This window comes from Eretmochelys imbricata, chromosome 2 (genome assembly GCF_965152235.1).
Source record: "Eretmochelys imbricata isolate rEreImb1 chromosome 2, rEreImb1.hap1, whole genome shotgun sequence".
Classification (NCBI taxonomy): Eukaryota; Metazoa; Chordata; order Testudines; family Cheloniidae; genus Eretmochelys; species Eretmochelys imbricata.
In genome coordinates, this window is record NC_135573.1 from 251,866,820 (window position 1) to 251,890,363 (window position 23,544).

The window sequence follows — 23,544 nt, forward strand, 5'->3', positions numbered from 1 at the left end:
GTCCTAAGTGCAGGACTCTGCACTTGTCCTTGTTGAACCTCATCAGATTTCTTTTGGCCCAATCCTCTAATTTGTCTAGGTCCCTCTGTATCCTATCCCTACCCTCCAGCGTATCTACCTCTCCTCCCAGTTTAGTGTCGTCTGCAAACTTGCTGAGGGTGCAATCCACACCATCCTCCAGATCATTTATGGGTTAAATCAATGGTCCATCTAGCCGAGTATCCTGTCTTCCAACAGTGGCCAATGCCAGGTGCTTCAGAAGGAATAAACAGAACAGGCAATCATACAGTGATCCATCCCCTATTGTCCACTCCTAGCTTCTTGCAGTCAGAGGCTAGGGACACCCAGAGCATGGGGTTGTGTCCCTGACCATCTTGCCTAATAGCCATTTATGGACCCATCCTCCATGAACTTATCTAATTCTTTTTTGAACCCCACTATAGTTTTGGCCTTCACAACATCCCCTAACAAGGGGTTCCACAAGTTGATTGTGCGTTGTATGAAGAAATACTTCCTTTTGTTTGTTTCATCCTATTCATTTCATTGGATGACCCCTGCTTCTTGTGTTATGTGAAGGAGTAAATAACACTTACTTATTCACTTTCTCCACACCATTCATGATTTTAGGGACCCCTATCATTTCCTCCCCTTAGCTCTCTCTTTTCCAAGGTGAAAAGTCCCAGCCTTCTTAATCTCTCCTCATATGGAAACTTAATCATTTGTGTTGCCCTTCTCTGTACCTTTTCCAATCCTAATATAACTTTTCTGAGATGGGGTGACCAGAACTGCATGCACTATTCAAGGTGTGGGCATACAATGGATTTATATAGTGGCTGTTTGATTACTATAATAACAATACCTAGCTCTTATATAGCATTTTTCATCATTGGAACTCAAAGTGATTTACAAAGGAGGTCAGTATCATCATCCCAGTGTCATAGAAAAGGAAACTGAGGCACAGACAGGCAAAGTGACTTGCCCCAGGTCACTCGGCAGGCTAGTGGCAGAAGCCAGAATAGAACCCTAGTATCCTGACTCCCAGTTCAGTTGGTTAGTGGTTTCCACAGAAATGCCATCACACCGCACATCACCTCCCCTTACAGTTAGCATTGACTGCTGGCAATCTCAGCAGAGGGGCTGTGTGATAAATGAAGGTTGGGGGGTAAGAACATAAGAATGGCCCTACTGGGTCAGACCAAGGGGCCATCTAGCCCAGTATCCTGTCTTCCAACAGTGGCCAGTGCCAGGTGCCCCAGAGGGAATGAACACAACAGGTAATCATCAAGTGATCTATCCCCTGTCACTCATTCCCAGCTTCTGGCAAACAGAGGTTAGGGACACCATTCCTGCCCATCCTGGCTAATAGCCATTGATGGACCTACCCTCCATGAATTTATCTAGTTCTTTTTTGAACCCAGTTTATGCTCTTCGCCTCCTCTGGCAAGGAGTTCCACAGGTTGACTGTGCGTTGTGCGAAGAAATATTTCCTTTTATTTGTTTTAAACCTGCTGCCTATTAATTTCATTTGATGACCCCCTAGTTCTTGTGTTACGAGAAGTAGTAAACACTTCCTTATCTACTTTCTTTATACCAGTCATGATTTTATAGACCTCAATCATATCTCCCCTTAGCCGTCTCTTTTCCAAACTGAAAAGTCCCAGTCTTATTAATCTCTCCCCATACGGAAGCCATTCCATACCCCTAATAATTTTTGTTGCCATTTTCTGAACCTTTTCTAATTCCAATATATCTTTTTTGAGATGGGGCGACCACTTCTGCACACAGTAGTCAAGATGTGGGCGTACCATGGATTTATATAGCGGCAACATGATGTTTTCTGTCCTATTATCTATCCCTTTTTTAATTATTCCCAGCATTCTGTTTGCTTTTTTGACTGCTGCTGCACATTGAGTGGATGTTTTCAGAGAACTATCCACAATGACTCCAAGATCCCTTTCCTGAGTGGTAACAGCTAATTTATACCCCATCATTTTATATGTATAGTTGGTCTTATGCTTTCCAATGTGCATTACTTTGCATTTATCAACATTGAATTTCATCTGCCATTTTGTTGCCCAGTCACCCAGTTTTGAGAGATCCTTTTGTAGCACTTCGCAGTCTGCCTGGGTCTTAACTATCTTTAGTAATTTTGTATCATCTGCAAATTTTGCCACCTCACTGTTTACCCCTTTTTCCAGATCATTTATGAATATGTTGAATAGGACTGGTCCCAGAACAGACCCCTGGGGGAAACCACTATTTACCGCTCTCCATTCTGAAAACTGACCATTTATACCTACCCTTTGTTTCCTATCTTTTAACCAGTTACCAATCCATGAGAGCCCCTTCCCTCTTATCCCGTGGCAGCTTACTTTGCGCAAGAGCCTTTGGTGAGGGACCTTGTCAAAGGCTTTCTGAAAATCTAAGTACACTATATCTACTGGATCCCTTGGTCCACATGCTTGTTGACCCCCTCCAAGAATTCTAGTAGATTGGTGAGGCATGATTTCCGTTTACTAAAACCATGTTGACTCTTCCTCAACAAATTATGTTCATCTATATGTCTGACAATATTGTTCTTTATTATTGTTTTAACCAGTTTGCCCAGCACTAAAGTCAGGCTTACAGGCCTGTAATTGCTGGGATCACCTCTGGAGGCCTTTTTAAAAATTGGCGTCACATTAGCTATCCTCCAGCTAATGGTATAGAGGCTGATTTAAATGATAGGTTACAGACTATAGTTAGTAGTTCTGCAATTTCACATTTGAGTTCCTTTAGAACTTTTAGGTGAATACCATCTGGTCCTGGTGACTTATTGCTGTTTAATTTACCAATTTGTTCCAAAACCTGCTCTAATGATACCTCAATCTGGGACAGTTCCTCAGATCTGTCACCTAAAAAGAATGGCTCAGGTTTGGGAATCTCCCTCACATCCTCAGCTGTGGAGACCAATGCAAATAATTCATTTAGTGTCTCCGCAATGGCCTTATTGTCCTTGAGTGCTCAATTTAGCACCTCAATCATCCAGTGGCCCCACTGGTTGTTTAGCAGGCTTCCTGCTTCTGATGCACTTAAAAATTTTTTTGCTATTATTTTTTGAGTCTTTGGCTAACTGTTCCTCAAATTCTTTTTTGGCCTTCCAAATTGTATTTTTACACTTCATTTGCAGTGTTTATGCTCCTTTCTATTTTACTTACTAGGATTTAACTTCCACTTTTTAAAGGATGCCTTTTTGCCTCTCACTGCTTCTTTTACTTTGTTGTTTAGCCATGGTGGCTCTTTTTTGGTTCTCTTACTATGTTTTTTAATTTGGGGTATACATTTAAGTTGAGCCTCTATTATGGTGTCTTTTAAAAGGTTCCACGCAGCTTGCAGAGATTTCACTTTTGGCGCTGTAGCCTTTAATTTCTGTTTAACTAACCTCCTCATTTTTGTGTAGTTCCCCTTTCTGAAATAAAATGTGACAGTGTTGGGCCGTTATGGTGTTTTTCCTACCATGGGGATACTAAATTTAATTATATTATGGTCACTATTACCAAGTGGTCCAGCTATATTCACCTCTTGGACCAGATCCTGTGCTTCACTTAGGACTAAATCAAGAATTGCCTCTCCTCTAGCGGTTCCAGGACCAGCTGCTCCAAGAAGCAGTCATTTAAGGTGTCCAGAAACTTTATCTCTGTCTCCTGTCCTGAGGTGACATGTACCCAGTCAATATGGGGATAATGGAAATCCCCCATTATTATTATTGAGTTTTTTATTTTAATAGCCTCTCTAATCTCCCTGAGCATTTCACAGTCACTACCACCATCCTGGTCAGGTGGTCGGATATATATCCCTACTGCTATATTCTTATTATTAGAGCATGGAATTTCTAACCATAGAGATAGGGCCCCACACTACAAGAAGGATGTGGATAACTTGGAGAGAGTCCAGCGAAGGGCAACAAAAATGATTAGGGGTCTGGAACACATGACTTATGAGGAGAGGCTGAGGGAACTGGGATTGTTTAGTCTGCAGAAGAGAAGAATGAGGGGGGATTTGAGAGCTGCTTCCAACTACCTGAGAGGTGGTTCCAGAGAGGATGGTTCTAGACTATTCTCAGTGGTAGAAGAGGACAGGACAAGGAGTAATGGTCTCAAGTTGCAGTGGGGGAGGTTTAGGTTGGATATTAGGAAAACCTTTTTCACTAGGAGGGTGGTGAAACACTGGAATGCGTTGCCTAGGGAGGTGGTGGAATCTCCTTCCTTAGAAGTTTTTAAGGTCAGGCTTGACAAAGCCCTGGCTGGGATGATTTAATTGGGGATTGGTCCTGCTTTGAGCAGGGGGTTGGACTAGATGACCTCCTGAGGTCCCTTCCAACCCTGATATTCCATGATTCTATGGTACAGTTTGATTCATTCACAATTTTTACTTCATTTGATTCTGTGTTTTCTTTCACATATAATGCCACTCCCCTACCAGCCCAACCTGTTCTGTCCTTCCGATATATTTTGTACCCTGGTATTATTGTATCTCATTGATTATCCTCATTCCACCAAGTTTCTGTGATGCATATTATATCAATTTCCTCATTTAATACGAGGCACTCTAGTTCACCCATTTTATTATTCAGACTTCTATCATTGGTATATAAGCACTTTAAAAACTTGTCTCCTTTTAGCTGTCTGCCATTACAAGGGTAGCTCCCTTTTATGGACACCCAGCCAGCCAGTTAGCTATAAAGTCCCTCTTGGTGGCTATTCTCTGCTTGTTTTACCTGTAAAGGGTTAAAAAAGTCTGCAGGTAAAGGAAGGGAGTGGGCACCTGACCAAAAGAGCCAATGGGAAGGCTAGAACTTTTTAAAATTGTGAATAAATCTTTCCCTTGGTGTGCTGTTGTTGTTCTCCGGGAAAGAGGGGAACAGGGAGCAGTTATGCTGTGAGATGCTGAAGGCCAGATATGAAAATCAGAACTACTTATTTAACAACCCAGATATGTAAGTAGATCAAGAATGTTTAGAAAGATGCGATTAGATTTATTTCTGTTTTTTTCTTATTGGCTTGTGGACTCCTTTGTGCTAACCCCAGATGCTTTTGTTGCTTGTAACCTTTAAGCTGAACCCCCAGAAAACGATTTTGAGTGTTTAATTTTTGGAATTGCTCTTTTAAAAATCAAGCAATAGCCTGAGTTTTCAGATGTATTTTCTTTCTTTTTTGTTTCGAATAAACTTTACCTTTTTTAAGAACAGGATTTGGATTTTTGTGTCTTAAGAGGTTTGTGCACATGTTTTTTAGTTAGCTGGTGGCAACAGCTGATTTCTTTGTTTTCCTTTCTCAGCTCTTTCCCGGAATGGGGTTGAAAGGGCTTGAGGGTACCCCACAGGAAGGAATTCCCAAGTGCGCCTTCCTGGGTTCCAAGGGGTTTTGCATTTGGGTGGTGGCAGCATCTACCCATCCAAGGTCAGAGAGAAGCTGTAACCTTGGGAGTTTAATACAAGCCTGGAGTGGCCAGTATTAATGTTTAGAATCCTTGTAGGCCTTCACTTTCTGCACTCAAAGTGCCAGAGTGGGAAATCAGCCTTGACAGGCTGCATGGACTGAATAGGCCTGGAGATTAAGCTACTGTCTTGATACTACCATCATGGAGGCCAATTGGCAGAGGAAACATGGAAAAGCTCCAGCACTGTTGCTTCCTGCTCAAGCCATAACCTACAGCTCAATAAAGGACTTCAGTTTCCAAAACCCTTTATTTCATAGTTTTCATCAGCACTGCCTTTATTTATTTATTTTTAAAGACAAATTGATTGCAGGTTAAAATCCTACCCCATGTCTTGTCTACAACACAATTATTAATACAGTGTCTTGACAGACACTAGGAATCATAAAATAAGATGCCGACCTGCACTGCTCTTTAACTTTAATGGGGATAGAAGAGACAAGTGCACTGGCCTGGGGCTCAGAAGACCTGGGCTCTCCCCAGCTCTGAAACTGACCTGCTGCATGACCTTGGGCTAGTCAATTCACCTATCTGTGCCTCAGTTTCCCCTCCCAGCCTTAGGACTTGCCTATGTGAGGACACTGAGAACATGTCTACATGACAGCCACCACAGTGGCACAGGTATGGTGCTGCAGTTGTGCTGCTGAGCCACCATTGTGTAGATACTTCCTACATCCATGGAATGGGCCTTTCCAACTATGCAGTTAATCCACTTCTCCAAAAGGCAGTAGCTAGATCAATGGAAGAATTCTTTTGTCAATCTAGCCGCATCTACACCAGAGGCCAGGTCGACCTAACTATGGCCAGGTCTACCCTTACAAGCTCACAGCGGCACAGCGTAAGAGCACTCGTGTAGCCATGTTATGCTGTGCTGCTGTAGAGTAGGCATCCCCTGAGTGTCTCTGTGCAGACAAGCCCTTAGTTGGACTAGTCTGGATTATAATCTCCTAATGGCATTCTGTCTCTCAATATATACGTCGCCAGCCTATGGAGTCCTGATCTTACTCGAGTCTCTAAATGTGACTGTAATACAACAACTAGAATAATAAAAAATAAATAATAATAATAATAATAACAATAGCTGGCTCTCGCTACTTTTGCTAAATTTGAGAGCCAACCTTTAACCTTTGTTGACACATAAGCATGTCCGTTGTAGTTCTTTATTCATCAGCTACTGGCTGTCAATTAAACTCCTGTCTCAGCCTCAGTGATTATTTCAGCTTCAAGTTACACTTGTGCAGACCACATCTATTACAGTCCCTGCCAAAGGTTACCCTAAATTCCAAGCTTCAGATGTCCTAGCTGGCCCAGCAACATTTAAAAAGCTTTAACCTGAATCTAAGTAGGAAATGCTTCACAGACTCTTACTCCAAAATGCTTTCTCATCACCACTGTAATCATCACCATTTGTAATTGTATGATGTTGCTAGAAGACACGAAACCACGTTCCTCTTAGACACTGCCTGACAGTAGAACTTCTATGTAACTGAGTTGAAAAAGGGATTCAATCTGGATTTTGTTTCTGTTCATTTAGTGCTTGTGAACAGTCCTGGACTGAAAGTCTGGCACAAACAAGCGACAATACAAGGGGCAATACAATACATTGGCCAACGGATGCGCCTCCCCCCTAGCCTGAAGTAGAGGTTAAAGAGTAATTTCACTTTCCAGGCCCGTCAATAACAGAAAGGGGCTCAAACAGCTTAATCTTGAAACAGTAAATGGAACAATCACCCAATCCTTGTTGCCAAACAACTGCCCTTTCCCTATTCAAATCTTTCCTAAAAGCTCACACCTGCTGTGTCACCTATAAGAAAGGAGTGAATTCTCTAAATTTCACAGACACTCACAGACAGAACCATTGAGAACTGCACATGCCAAGCAAGAGTAACTGCGTGTTCTTAGTACTGTTTTTTCTTCCTTTCTCACCCCATCCTTCCCTCACTTGTTGCAGCATATCTACAATTAGATTGTAAGCACTTCAGGGCAAAGCATATGTGTTTGAATGTGTTCTGTCAAGTTCTGAGCACACTTTGGACACTACACAGACAAGTCATCGATAATGATACCACCACAGTAAGATGGCAGAGTGAAACTTAAAATAACGTGTTATAGTTCTCATAATTGTTTTATTTTAACACAGATGTGACTGAAATCTCAATCCCTGCTCAAGAGACTATTGAACTTCACATACATACATAAAGGCACCTATTGGCACTTAATGTGATGATACAAGCTGCTGATTCATGCTGAGATCCAATCCGGCATTGTGCTCAGAATCTCTTATGAGACACTAAGTGCCTTCCACCCGCATTGAAGCCAGTGGGAGTTAAGACCATTCAGCATCTTGGAGGATCACGCCCATAGTTATTAAAGTTTGCTCTGTAATTACAGCATGGTTACTGAGTTGCTACTGAGGCAGTGAGCTAAAAACAGATGGGTGCAACCACTGAACCTCGTTAAATCTTCACTGCTGCATGGTTGAATCATCCAGCACGCTGCTTTTGTTACAGGAACCTTGGGCTGCGTGTTAATAGCTGGGTTTCTATTAGGTAGGTTTCTGTGCAATTAAGGGATTCAAGACTCATTGAATCTTACAGAACTGCTCTTTTATAATTTATCTATCTGGATACTTACATTCCCCACATTACCACAGCGTCTGAGCACCTCACAGTCATTAATGGATTTTAGCTTCACCAACAGCACTGTGAGCTAGAGAAGTATTATCCTCATTTTACAGATGGGACACTGAGGCATTAAGTGACTTGCTTGAAGTCAAATGGGAAGTTTGTGTCATAGTCAGGAATCTAATCCATGTCTCCTAACTCTCAGGCTAGAGTCCTCACCACTAAACTGTCCTTTCACCCTCAGAAACATGAATTAAATGCCTTTGAACACTTGCAGGTCAGAGCTAGGTTTGGCAGGATTAGAGTTGTATCGGTAAATGTGAGTAAACGTCGATTTCGCCATACACACACAAATGAAAACAAAAATATTTTGAGATAGGCAAAGTAAGAAAAATGCTTCTTCTTAAGGTTTGATTTAAGGATATTTACTTTGTATATTTTGACATCTGATGCTGAAAACTGATGTTTTAATGGTTTTAAAGCTTTAACTTTTTGAATCTCAACATCTACTCTTATTAAATAATTATTGTCAGACCCTCCGTACTTTCTTACAACTCTGAACATTTAAATTGATAAAAATAGAAAAATGCTTGATAATAAACATCAGTATTATCCACCAAATTATTTTAAAAAATTGAATTGTGCCAAGCCTAATTAGAGACTGTCCAGCAATTTATGCATATTTTGTGATTATGCCCCCTGGACAGGTCCACATTCAGAATGCATGGGATTTAGAGCATCAGCAGATGCTCCAAAACTAAGACTAGTTTCTATTATAAATCATGAAGAGGATAAAAAGGTCAGTCCACCTATTGCTTTCTCTAATTTGCCTAAAGTCTTGGCTGCTGTGTGAAATATGTCAAGCTCAACATTTTCCCACCCCCCAAGCTGTGCATTTTCACCATTACTCTCAGCATTACTCATTGATGCTTATGAGAATGAGATTTAGGGGAAAAACTACTAAAAGCAATCAGATTTTAAGGTTAGGGAACCGTATTGCTGAAACAATGATATACAAGTTTTCTATCCAATGCTTGGTACAACACATTAGTAAGTGTGGTTAGGTTTTGGATACAGAATACTGGATTAAGAATAGGTTCCACTGACTCGGAGGAGCCTTAAAACAATCTAAGGTTATGTCTACACTGCAGTTAGGCACCCACATTTGGCCTGTGCCAGCTGACTCAGGCTCGTGGGGCTCGGGCTATGGGGCTGTTTAACTGCATTGTAGATATTCAGGCTTGGGCTGCAGCCTGAGCTCTGGGTCCCTCCCACTTTGCAGAGTCCAAGAGCCCATTCTGCAGCCTGAGCCCTAATGTCTACAATGCAATTAAATAGCCCCTTAGCTTAAGCCCCATGAGCCCGAGTCAGCTGGCACAGGCCAGCTGCAGGTTTTTAATTGCAGTGTAGACAGAACCTTAGACTTTTCTACGGCTCCTGTCACCTTGGCATCTAAGGTGGTATCAAATGGCCTGATCTCAGGTCTTTCCATTGACTTCCATGGACATTGGCTCTGGCCCCAAAAGCGTAGGTTAAAAGGTTTGATTAAATGAAGGAACTGGGAAAGGAGTCAAAGAATAAGTGCCTGATAACCATAAGATGTAGAGAATCTTTAAAGATTTATAGATACCAAGGTCAGAAGGGACCACTGTGATCATCTGGTCGGACCTCCTATGTAACAAGGCCTCGACCCAACCCCCCTCCCCCTAAACAATTCCTAGAGCACAGCTGCTAGAAAAAAAAATCCAATCTGAATTAAAAATGGTCAGTGATGGAGACTCCACCACAATCCTTGATAAATTGTCCCAATGGTTAAAGGGGAACAAGGAACTCAGTACTTCAGATGGGACCCTTATAGGATAAAGCATCTGATCAACTTTTTGTTACAATCTTACAGATCAGAGTTTGCTGGGTGGCCACTCATTAAAACTAATATATTTTTTCTGAGCAGATACGTGAACATTAAAACCCAGATTATTCAGAGGTTTAGTTGGCTTTCCAGAAGAAAGCTCGCAAAACCCAGCATTATAAGATGTGCTGATAAACTGTATCTGCTTCAATCTGGAAAAAGGAGCTTATCATAAAATGTTGCTTTGTTACAGTAAAATTCATCAATAAATCCATGCTTTATTGGTTTTAATTTATCTTTTATTAGTAATACATGCAAGCCTGGTGAACTTAAATCTGAAACTGGTAATTGCTAAACAGAGAGATAGCAAAACACTGACACCTAAAAAGGGCAAAATCTTAAACTGGAATTACCTTTGTAGTACTGGAGCAAATCCTGGGGTCCTTACTCAAGCAATACTGAATCCATTATTAATAGGGCCCTACTAAATTCACAGACGTTTGTGGTCTTTTATGAGCGTTTACTCTGTACTATACAGATTTTACAGGGGAGACCAAGGTTTCTCAAACTAGGGGTCCTGACCCAAAAGGGAGTTGTGGGGGGGAGGGGACAGGGGGAGAATCAGAAGGTTATTGTGGTGGAGGGTCATGGTATTGCCACCCTTACTTCTGCCTGCCTTCAGTGCTGGATGGCCAGAGAGTGGCAGCTGTTAGCCAGGTGCCCAGCTCTGAAGGCAGCAGCGCAGAAGTAAGGCCAGGCCATCCCAGGCCATCCTTACTTCCCCACTGCTGCTGGTGGCGGCTCTGCCTTCAGAGCTGGGCTCCCGGCCAGCAGCCCAGCTCTGAAGGCAGCACCACTGCCAGTAGCAGCGCGGAAGTAAAGGTGGCAATACCACGACCCCCCCTACAATAACCTTGTGACCCCCCAACCACAACCCCCTTTTGGGTCATGACACCTACGGTTACAACGCTGTGAAATTTCAGATTTAAACAGCTCAAATCATGACATTTAAGATTTTTTAAATCCCATGACCATGAAATTGACCAAAATGGACCATGAATTTGGTAGGGCCCTAATTATTGGCTCGATATTAACGTACATACTTACTGAAAATACATACACAATTTAAGGTGATACTAATGGTCAATAGAAATGAAAGTTGAAGCCAGCTGATTTTCAGTAATGTCACCTGGCAAAGAACATATAACAGTACAAGCAATGGTGTGAATTTTGTGTCTACTCACAAGTATCCTTTGACCATCACTGGTCTTTTAACCTTCTGGACTACGCAGTACCATATTCTGATCCTAATGCATACAAACAACATTAACGCCTACCAGAATCCTATCTAGGTTCATCTCACAGAATATTGCACGCTTAGTTAGCAGCATATGCTGACACAATAATCAACTAACTTGCCCACTTTCCTGACCAAGTCCAACTTCTTCTTAAGCCCCTTTTACTAGGGAGGTTGCCTAGTACAGTTCTAAGTAAAAATTCTCTGTCCACGTTGTTTTGAGAAACCATGCTAGAATCCAGCTAGCAACAACTGTGTTGAAACATGATTGTAGCTACCAAGGTTCTGATCCCTGGACACACAGGTCCTTACAAGTGTAAACACAAAGCTGACATATCTTGCTGAAGTTGCCCTCAGGACACATAACTGACTTCACAGCATGATTAATAATGTCCCTTTGGGTCATCTATATGCAAAATATATCATGTCGAGCGATCATGTCATTACACGATAGTGCTCCAACCTTGTTACAATACAGCTTGGTCTCACAGTACATCTGTAAACAAGAACTAACCATGTTGTAACCCAATGTTACATGTTGTAAAGCTTAGGGATGTAATCAAATGATTCCACACAGGTAAGCCCAAACTTGCTAAAACATGGTCTGGACATTGCTGAATTACAACATGGTTAAAACTCTAGTGTGGCTGGGCCCCTAGGAATTGGGATGTTCTAAAACAGCTGAGTCAGCACAACTTGGTAGTGAAAGCTTTTGATGACTCCAACAATCGCCTAGAAAACAAAATGAATGCAGAATAATGAAGACATTTTTCAAATGCTTAGACATAAACTTGAAAAATGGAGACAGCAAGTATCTATTGCACTTGTGTGCTCCACTTTCCAGATGTTTGCGTGTTCCTTAAAAATATGACATCTTAGGCTCTTCCTACAGGGAGGTAAGAAGGTAAATTAAGTGCTCAGAAAACAGTTGAAAGAGCTTAAGTGTTTATAGCTACAGGGAGACTCTGTAAACGTTAAGCTTGTAGCACATAGATTTTATTCTAATAAACATAAAAATGGCAAATATTCTGTATAGGGTTTAAACAATAACTTCAATACGTTCTGAACAGGTACTCGTTAGTCTTACGCTTTCCCCGCTCTGTCTGACATCTGTCATAGCCTGTAAAGGCTCCCAATTACTTTCTCTACCATCTTGACTCATTATAGCAATAACCTGCGTTCAATCATAGATCTACCCCAGGTTTTACTGTTACTCTTGAATGTGTCTTTTGCCACATCAGCATGGATGATGTGGGTAGCCTCTTCTATGGTTTCTGGCACTAATCAGCTAATTGAGAGTGGCTCCAGGGAGTTGAGGGGGATAGTTTGCATTTATTTTAGTTGTACATTTTTAAAAATTGCAAAAGCATATGAAAATTATATTGCTTTGGAAGGCCCGGTGGACTAGAACCCACATCTGCAGGGCCTAGGATCGCCGATAGCCCGACAGTGCCACACAACACTACAGCAAGGGAGAACTGTGGAGAGTAGGCGCTGTGGGAAGTACCGCCCAAAGGACTCAGAGTGCTAATACCCTGCATCCCTCTGATTGGCCAAGCACACTATTTAACCCTGGCAGGAGGCCCAGGATGTTGTCTAGGCAACCACACAGACTTCTGGCCTGATGTGACTCCAGACTTCACCTCATCTTCTGATCTCTGGCCTCCAACCCTGGCCCGGCTCTTGCTTATTGAACCTGGCTCTAGTGATTCCTCCAACCCCTGCTCACCAACTACTGCTCTTGGCATGTGGACCCCAGCCCAGCTGTGATCGCTAGGCAAAACTGCCGATGCCCTGGTCCCTTACAGTATTTGACTATATTCCTCCCCATGGCCCTATATATGTACTTGCCTTCTTAGACCCCTATCCTGCAAACACTTACATACACAAGTAAGTTTAGGCACATGTGCAGCTCCACTGAACTCCAACATATGCTTAGATACCACAGTGCATTCACTGGCATGGTATAAGACCCTGAACAGAATAGTAAATGTATATATATGTGTAGGTACGGGATTTTAAATTATAAACCCTTGAGGGCAGAGACCCTGCCTTTGGGTGTGTTTGACACCTAGCAAAATGAGGCTCCGATTCTGACTGGGGATTCAGGGCACACCACGATATAAATATTAAATAACTATAATAATCTGGCTATGATGATGAACATAGTACCAGATGCCTCAATGTCATGACCAATTAAGACAAGGTCATTTGAAATCTGATGCAGCTATCATTAATTTGAGTGTGCTGCTTCTACATTGGTATCAATCACTCTCTCCAGGGAGTCCCATATGTTGCAACGCATTCCCTGTCCTCTGCTTCTACATCTCCTGTTCTCTGCTTTATGGGTCTGATTCATTGGTGTGATCTGGCAGCACAAAGGAGCTCTAACACCAGCTTTACTGCCCCCAGCAGGATTTCTCATGTCTAGGGACATTCTCCAGCATTGTGGGGTCACCACAGTGGCTTCAATGCTACCCCATCCTCACCACTGGAATAGGGGACATGGCTAGGAAAAGCAGGTATTAGCTAAGGTGCACTTGCACCCAGCTGTATCCTGGCTTCCCACAACCCTTAAGCTCTTGTGTCAAGCACAGCTTGGTTGGATCTGAGCATGTGGTCCTACATCTGCAACATTTATTTGCCAAGAAGAGTGGGAATGATATCACTGCTCTCAATGATATCACTGCTCTGACCTACTGCAACAAGGCCAAGGCTATTTAGTGACAGCTGTGTTGGCAGAGTTGACATCTGAATCAGAAGAGAGAGCTTTTTGTTCTGGCTAAAAGTCTACCTTCTCTTTGCATTTCTTCTCTGCCCTCTCATGGCACTGTCTGTAAGAACTACCCCTCAAGCATACCAACGCAGAAGATGTTGGGGAGCAGAGAAACCATATGAGATGTGTCTTCCAAAAGAGCTGGAACAGATCACGCTTAATGGCAAATATTTCAGACAAACATATTAGTACTGAGAAAGGAGAATGGATTTGGGATCCAATGGAGGCAGATAAAGCGGTCCATCATCTAGCTCATGGTGAGGTGGTATTGTGTCTCTCCTAAGGAAAGCTGACTTTTTTCCCCCTAGCCACTGATTGCACCCTTAATAAATAATAGGATATTGTGTACTCCAGTGAGTGATTACCAACCACAGAGACATTTCTGAGAAAAATACAATAGCTTTTGCTTCTCCTTCATTTAGTTTCCCCACCCTTCTGTCTATCTATCCATTTTCTTTGTGTCATCCTTAAATAAATGAATGATTTAATTCCTTCCTGATAATGAATCATTCTGGAGTGCTTTAATTTGAGGGCTGCTAAGTGTTTCATGAACTGCATGTATCCACATCATTTTTATTATGTGCTAATTGGCAATAACGTATGTGTGCACCGTAGGTTTCCCTCACAATTAATCTTGTTTCTGCAATCTCAAACATTAACCATTTTTGAGGAAGATCCTGCCTCCCAAAATGTACTGGGCTGGGCCCTGCTGTCCTTACGTGGGCAACATCCCATTGCCTTCAAAGGGATTTTTGTCGGAGAGAAGACAGGAGAATCAAGCCTGTTGAAGTCAATTGATGGAGAAGTATACAATTTCCTATGCAACCAAAACAGGCTGTGCCTCCCTTCCCTGCCTCCCAGCATCATGCACAATCTTAATTACATTGGTCCTTTGGCAATGCCATTAGTTTAAGGTAAAGAGTGAGGGAAGGATCCTTTGACCACTGGCAGGGAGTGCGGCTACAAGGATATCCTTTGATAGGGCTTGACGCTGCAAGGTTCATGGGACTATTCATGAGAGTAAAGTAAAGCATGTGCTTAAGTGCTCTCCTGGATTGGGGTCAGACGGCTCAGCACTTTGCAGGATGGAGCCCATTACAGAAACCAAAAGTAACTTGCTTTCTTTAGCCAAGCCTTGTCATTTTTATGCCTTTCATTTTCTTCACTGTACACAAGCACTTTCCCCTCTTTATACAACTGTTGAGTTTTCACAGCACATTCTAGAGGAGAAAATACCATCATTACAATGAGAAATTTAAATGCAATTAACCCCCCTCCCATCCATACCATTTGTGTGTTCACATTACAGGGGTCAGAGAGTGTGACTGAGGCCTGGTCTACACTAGAAAATTAGGTCAGTTTAACTATGTCAGTCAGGGGTGTGAAAAATCCACATCCCAGGAGCAGCACTGTCAAGCCAACCTCAGTCTTTGTGTAGATCAGGGGTGGGCAAACTTTTTGGGCCGAGGGCCACATCTGGGAGGGGAAATTGTATGCAGGTGCGGGGCAGGGGGTTGGGGTGTGGGAGGAAGTGTGGGGTGTAGGAGGGGGTGCGGTGTGCAGGAATGGGCTCAGGGGAAGGGACTGGGGCAGAGGAGGGATGCGGAGTGTATGAGGGGGCTCAGGGAAGAGGGTTGGGGTGCAGGAGGGGTGCAGGGTGCGACGGGGGCTCAGGGCAGGGAGTTGGGGTGCACGGGGTGCAGGGTGCAGCAGGGGTCTCAGGGCAGGAGTTGGGGTGCAGGAAGGGTGCGAGGTGCAGGCATGGGGCTTAGGGCAAGGATTTGGGGGGCGGCGTGCAGGAGGGGCTCGGGCTGCAGGCTCTGGCCCGGTGCCACTTACCTAAAGCGGCTCCGGGGTGGCAGCAGTGCGCACCGGAGCCAGGGCAGCCTCCCTACCTGCCTGCCCTGGCCCCACGCCGCACCACTCCGAGAAGGGGCCGGCACCACGTCCCTGCGCAGCCCCTGGAGAAGGGGGGGCACAGGGCTCCACGTGCTGCCCTTGCCACAACCCCAGGTACCTCCTCTGACGCTCCCATTGGCCGTGGTTCCCTGTTCCCAGCTAATGGGAGCTGCGGGGGGGGCGGTGCCTGGAGGCAAGGGCAACGCATGGAGCCCCACCCCAGCCAGAGCCCCAGGGATGTGGTGCCGGCACGGGGCCTGCAGCACCACGGGGGGCAATCCCGTGGGCTGGATCCAAAGCCCTGAGGGGCCGGATCCGGCCCGCAGGCCATAGTTTGCCCAACCTTGCTGTAGATAGTACTAGGCTGATGGAAGAATTCTTCTGACAACCTAGTTACCACATCTCGGGGAGGTGGATTACTTATTCCAACAGGACAACTAGGGTTGCCATCTTTCTAATCGCACAAAACCGAACATCCTTGCCCAGCCTCCTGCCCCAAGGCCCTGCCCCTTCTCCACCCCTTTTCTGAGGCCCCGCCCCACTCACTCCATCCTCCCCTCTGCCACTTGCTCACCCCCACCCTCACTCAATTTCACTAGGCTGGAGCAGGAGTTTGGGGTGCGGAGGGGGTGAGGGTTCTGGCTGGGGGTGCAGGCTCTGGGGTGGGGCCAGAAATGAGGGGTTCAGGGTTTGAGCAGAGGCTCCGGACTGAGGAAGGGAGTTGGGGTGTGGGAGAGGGTGAGGGCTCTGGCTGTGGGTGCAGGCTCTGGGGTGGGGCTGGGGATCAGGGGTTTCAATGAAGGAGGGGGCTCTGGGCTGGAGCCGAGGGGTTCAGAGTGCGGGAGTGGACACAGAGCTGAGGCAGGGGTTGGGGAGCAGGAGAGGGTGCAGGCTCTGGCTGGGGATGTTGGCTCATGGTGGATCTGGGGATGAGGGGTTTGGGGTGCAAGAGGGGCTCAGAGCTGGGGCAGGTGGTTGGGGTGCGGGAAAGGGTGCGAGGTGTGGGCTCGGTGAGGGAGTTTGGGTGTGGAGGGGGGCTCAGGGCTGGGGTTGAGGTGTGGGAGGGGGTACGGGCTCCGGGAGTGCAGGAGGGTGTTCCGACCTGGGGGGGTGGGTGGGTGCAGGATGGGGTGTGGGCTCTGGGAGGGACTTTGGGTATGGCAGAGGGCTGGAGGTGTGGGATACGGGCTCTGGGAGAGGGTTCCAACCTGGGGCAGGGGGTTTGGGTGTGGGAGACAGTTCGGGATGTGGGCTCCAGCTAGGTGTCGCTTACCTCATGTGGCTCCTGGTCGGCGGCGCAGCGGGGCTATGGCAGGGTCTTCCTGCCCTGGCTGTGCGTGACTCCCCGAAGCAGCCAGCATGTTCAGCTCCTAGGTGCAAGAGCCAGGGGCTCTGTGCGTTACCCCTCCCCGCAGGTGCTGCCCCCGCAGCTCCCATTGGCCGCGGTTCCTGGCCAATGGGAGCTGCAAAGCCAGCACTGGGGGAGGGAGCAGTGCGCGGAGCCCCCCTTATCGCCTCTGTGCCCAGGGGCTGCAGGAATGTGCCATCCGTTTCTGGGAGCTGTGTGGAGCCAGGGCAGGCAGGGAGCCTGCCTTAGCCCTGATGCCGCCGACTGGACTTTTAATGGCCCTAGCGCTGTAGTGCCTCTGATCACTAGTCACGGACAGATGTAGACAGGTGCAACATATTGTGACTCGCGTAATCTAGACTCGAGAACTGGAACATAGAAATGTCTGGAGCCTGGAAAGCGTAGACAGGCAAAGACATTAGAAAGACGCTTGCATTCTTCTTCAAAAGTGGCTGGCTGCAGAGTCAACCTCAAAGCTCTCTACGAGGGGAAAGGCAGTGCTCCTCCAACATGCTCATTTAAGTAGTTTTATGTCTGTGTGGGCTATGTTTATATGTGGACACACAGGGAGGTATGGCTACTTACTTATCAGGAAGTTCCTTCCAAAACCCCTGGATCTGAGCTATCCAGCAGCAATAAAAAAAACATTTTGGATACCGAAGCGGTGCCAGATTCATGCTAAGCACGACAAAGCACCATGAAGAAAGAATTCTCATATTATTCAAACTCATAGAACAGAACAGGCTAGATTCTCCTCTAACTTACACCAGTTTTACACTAGTGTTGTTCCACTGACTTCTGAGGGAGTTACTTTTGATTTTCACCACTGTGAGTAAAAGGCAAATAAAGACCAGCAAGCTCTCTGTGCCACTTAATATGAAGCGTAATGTAAATGGATACGTTGCAAAAGAAAAAGCTTAAATTATGAAATGCCTCCACATATTCAGCATATCTTAGACAGCTCAAAGCCTCATTGTTGATATTTTGCCCATACCTGCTGCAAAACGATGTTTTCCTTGTATGCTCGTTGAAAATAAAGGGCCTGATATGCCTTTCACTTCCAGTAGCGTGAATCAGGAGTAACTCCACTGACGTCAGCGGAATGACATTGAACTAAAACCAAATGTATGGGAAAGCCAAATCGGGACCCCTGTCTTTTCTTATATGCATATATCTTCCCAGCTTATCTCATTATGGAGATGTCAGTGGTGATCCCATTGTTAAGGGTTGACTTTTGCATTTAAACTGGGATTACATTTTGAGAACATAGTACTGTACAATTAGAACACAGAGGGACAGATGCTCAGTGGGTGTCAATCAGCACAACTCCATTGAAGTAAATAGACTTATGCTGACTTACACTAGCTGTGGAGCTGGTCCAGAGCTGTTTAGTTGAAAGTGATGATCTTTTGTACTTGGGTAATTTATTACTGTAGGGACATATATTCTAATAAATTATATAAATCTCTCAAAGAATTACAGCAGCCTTATTGTAGATTGGCTCTAATGCAATAGGAACTTATCAACACTTAGGGTTTGATAAGAACCATAATCTTGCTATTCACATGTGCTTCTAATTGTATTAAAACATTTATCCTCTATAAAAAGGGAAAATGGGCAATGTTATCAGCAATTACTGACAGCTTGTCTTGAAACTGACACTTTAAAAAAAATGTACACAGCTTTCCTTGTCAAAAGACAAACCTGATCAACATGGTATTTACTGTACTACTGTACGTTTTCCAGTCAATTATACTCCAGTGTAAAAATCTTCCATTGTTATAGATTCACAAAAATTACAAGTGGAAATTATCCCTGAGGCCACTTAGTTCACCACACCGACAGTGCAGAGATGCTCCCTACAGGATATTTTCTAATGTTTAATCTAGTCTCCTATGACAACTGTCCCAAATGATGGGGCCTATACCACTTCCCTGGGTAGAATACTCCATAGCCTTACATATCTCTCAGTAAGTTTTGCCTGTTATTCATTCTAACTGTTCCCTTTCTCAGTTTCATCACATTGCTTCTGGTTATTTCCTCATGTAGCATCCTCAATACTTCTTTGTCCTTGGAGTTGATTATAACATGACAATTCTTGGCTCACAAGAAGCGCTTTACAGTTAGACAAGGAGCAATTCACATCCTGACTGACAGCTTGCTGACATTAAAAAAAAATAAGGTACTTTTTACACACACACACACTATTTGCATGTACCAGGATGGTCATTGATGCCTGAAGTTTTGCAAACCAGGCCCTTAGTCCTTGCATGTTTACTATAGGATTACAAACTCCTCAGAATTAAGAACCCTTTTTACTCTGCAACCACAGTAAAGAGATCGTGAAGTCCTTCCTCATTTTGGTGAGCCCTTACTCACTTAAGCAGCCCCATTCACTTCAGTGGGATTACTGGTGTAAGTAATTGCTCACCAAGGTGAGTAAGGGCCCTGCAATCTGGCCCTACATTTATATGTAATTTGGTAGAACTAAGTGATGACTGCATTAGAAAGTTGTAGAGTTCTGCATTTATTCCTAATATGTCTTTAAAAAGGTAATTCAACGGTATTGAGTACACAGAACATTACTAAAGTCAAACACAACTGTGACACCCTTCTCCCAATCTCTTCAACGCTCTGATTCTGAAGGCCAATCCACCTCCCCACTTCTTCAAATCCCTCCTACCCATCTTTTCCCACAACCCCCAGATAACAATTTTCTTTAAAAATATAATTATCTAAAAAAGGACAGAAAACTTGGACCAATAGTGACAGTTAAAGTTACCTCTGTGTTGAGATTATTGGTTCAGGTGTATTCCCATTTTAAGTACAAGGAATTTGAAACTGAAAGAATCTTTCAAAATAAAATAACTTGTTCAGTGCAACTACTTCACCAGGATGTATACTGTACCACCAGGCAACTCCATAACCCAACCCTCTTCCTTTAGTTACCTCCCCCAGCATCCTGTTTTGTGTGCTGTCTTTACTCATCATGAAAATCCCCCATACACAACTGCAGTGCTATATACACCTATGTTTGATAATAATACTCAAAAGTCTGTGTTAAAACATGGACATACCAGGTAAAATTTCAAAAGCACATAAGTGATGTAGGAGCCTAAGCCCCATTTTTAAAAGTAACTTGAGCATTTAAGGCCAGATTTTCAAAGGTAATTAGGGGCATCAAGATGCAGAGAGGCTTTTAGTGGGCTTTTCAAAAGCTCTTAAGCAGGTTAGGTGCCTAACTACCATTGAAATCAGGAGCCTAAATCTATTGAAAATCAATGGAATTTAGGCTCTTAAGTGCCCAAGACACTTCTGGAAATTTTACCCACAGTCACTAAATTCATAATGTCACAATATAACACACTACAATGGATCAAGGAAATCACTAAAGCCTGAATTAGAGAGAACCATTGCCCTCAGTTAGGATTAAGACCTTTGTCCCCCTTAAAATGTGTTTTTTAAATCATCAAGCAAAATGGATTTTATGAAGGCAACAGACTTTTGTGCTGCTAGTCACAGTTCGAAGGTATATACTGAGCTTGGTTATTGCCTGCTCTAAAATCTATCCTTAATAATAAAAGAAACTTACCTTCACAGGTCAGTAAGAAGTACTCCATGTTGTGACTGAATGACGCACTGAAATAAGTACAGTTTTCAATCAAATCACAGGACAGACACTGCCTGTTGAAGTTTCCATTTGTGTTTGCACTGAAAAAGTTAATACAAGTACATGAAGGTCAATTGAGCGAGGGTTATCTTGAAGCTACATTTTTTTAAACTTCATTGCACCAGAAAAAAGGAACATAACTTTCTCAACTATACTAAGAGACGAGGCATTCTAAATTGCTAAATTATTGGGGGGGGAGAGGGGAAGGGGCGGTTGCCAGAACTGAAAAGATATTAAAGGGTATTGATGGCTTTTGTGCATGGCAGGTAGTTATGTTAGATGCTACAGCTTTCCAGAAAATGATGGATGCAACTGAACTTTCAATATAAACGGAACATGTTTTAATTCAGGGAACAGACATGAAACTAGGGATTATTTCTATGCTAGATGATGTTTATTGCAGACAAAGGAGAACTAGAGATCTTGTCTTTAAAAGGCAGTTTTTCTGACTTGCTAGTGGCTACCTCATAGACAATCCTCTCCCTTGGATTTCAAAGAGTGGGTCATGGAGTGTTAACCACAACATCCAGGTAGAAAGAAAAGATCATGTTTTGCCTGCTTTGTTTTTGAAGTACACAATTTGGCATGTGTGTGTGCTCAAGAGCACTATGCTGGTTAAAGACTAAATTACCATTTATTAACAAATAATAAATAATACTTAGCACATCTATAGCACTTTTCAACTTCAAAATGCTTTACAAACATTACCTAACTGATCCTTAGAACACCTCTGTGAGGCACGTCAAGATTATTACTCCATTTCATGGATAGCAAAGCTGAAGCAGAGCAGCTGTGTGGCTTGCTCAAGACCACAGGAGCGATCAGTGGCAGAGCTAGGTCACCACACAGTTGTTGCTGGCTCCCGTTCCTGTGTTCTCTCCAGCTCACACTTTTCTTCAGGAGAGGAATCCCCGTGTGACGCACTAACTCTGAATTTAAAAACTGAGAGCCAGATCCTCAGCCGATATAAACTGTCATAGCTCTATTGACTTCAATGGGGCTATGACAATTTACATAAGTCAGTTCACTACATGAGCCACCTTTAAAGGCTAGTGGGGTATGGCAAGGTGGAAGCAATGTAAATTGTGCCACTGTTTCCTGTGAAGAATTCTCCCTGAATTGAGCTTTAACACTGAATTTTATTCACTCCAATACAAATGACTGGCCCAAACAGACTCAGCATGATTTATTTAATTAAAAAATGCTGAAAATACCCTAGCCTCTCACAAAGCCCTGTGGACAGCTGTGGGCAAATACAGAGGTTTAAGAATGAAGGAAAAAATTAAATGACTGGTAATTCAGTTTGTTGTAGTCCCTTCCCTGCTTGAGAGAAAAAAACATAACATCATACTGCAGGATGTAAATATACTGACAATCTCGTATCAAATGAAGCTAGTACGGCCCTTCCCTTCATTGTGGATGCTTCCAAGGCAGGAAAAAATACCACAAGATGGGATGAAGGAAGGATGTTAAAAGAGAGGAATACAACAAACTTAACTTGCAGTATGTGCCTCTATTTCCTCATCTGTAAAATGGGGATAATAATACTTCCCTCCTGCCCAGGGTGTTGTGAGAATTAATAAATATGCATTTTCCAGTGCTTAGAAATCTTGTATGAGAAAAAATAAGGCTGGATTCCTAAAGCCTCTTGGCAATTTAAACAAGCATTTTCTAGGATGGAATTTTTGTTCTTTACTCCGGTTTCCTTCTCACACAGCGACATATTTATTAGCTGTAATATAGATACCATGTACGTAAGCTAACCATTGTTTACCTATTACACCACTACTGAGAACATATTGGAGCCACATGAAATTGCAGAAAAACATTCACAAATGTTCAGCAATTTTGTTCTGCCTATTTTCAAATACCAGAACTTCTGTGGTTTGGTTAGATTTCCATACAAACAGTAACGTGATTGTGAAAAATACAAATGTATGCAATGATGCAACTTTTTGCAGTGCATAATAATTTTGTTTGAAAATGTTTCCATTTTAATGTGCCATTTGCTTTAGAATGGGACCAATTTCTAATGGGCAATGAAATGAGAAAATGCTCAAATTTCAAGCATTTCAAATTTGGTTGCAAACCTCTTTCCCATTTGGTGACATGCTCATGTTTATTCCTTAGCTTCAATCAGAGAATAAACAATGTCAGTAATGATGGGCACAATCCATCTTCTGTCATGATCTCATTCATAGAGGAATAACTGGAAAATGATCTCTATGAAAGAACTGAAAAACATACCTATATAAGTGTCGTCGTCTTGGTAAATCTTCTGTGCTGAGGAAGTAACTAAAAATACAAAGTGCAGTAGTGAGAAATAGAGTTTTGGAAGGGAATTTACAAATATGTTATTTAACAGCATCTCCATCCTCACGCCCATCTTTTGAACATTTCCTTGATCTTGTGAAGCAAACTGCAAGGATATGTGACTTCTCCGTTTCACTGAATCAGAAAACCAATCAGAAGAGACCTCTCTTCAGCACAGAATCAAGGAAATGTTTTGTAAACTGCACTGCAATTAAAAATAAAAACAAAAATATTTCAATGCAGAAGTACACATGATAGCTGTGCTTCAAGGAAAAAATGCTCCATGCAAAAAC

General features: G+C 43.4%; 1 protein-coding gene across 1 annotated transcript in view; it reads right to left on the minus strand.

The window, feature by feature from the left end:
- The window catches only part of DPP6 (dipeptidyl peptidase like 6), a 614,028-nt gene that overhangs the window by 41,701 nt on the left and 548,783 nt on the right, over positions 1–23,544 (minus strand). The window contains exons 15-16 of the mRNA XM_077809495.1: positions 23,186–23,233; positions 20,861–20,979 (exon numbers count right to left, since the gene is read on the minus strand). Of these exons, the coding sequence (XP_077665621.1) occupies positions 20,861–20,979; positions 23,186–23,233 (167 nt within the window). The remainder of the gene's footprint in view (positions 1–20,860; positions 20,980–23,185; positions 23,234–23,544) is intronic.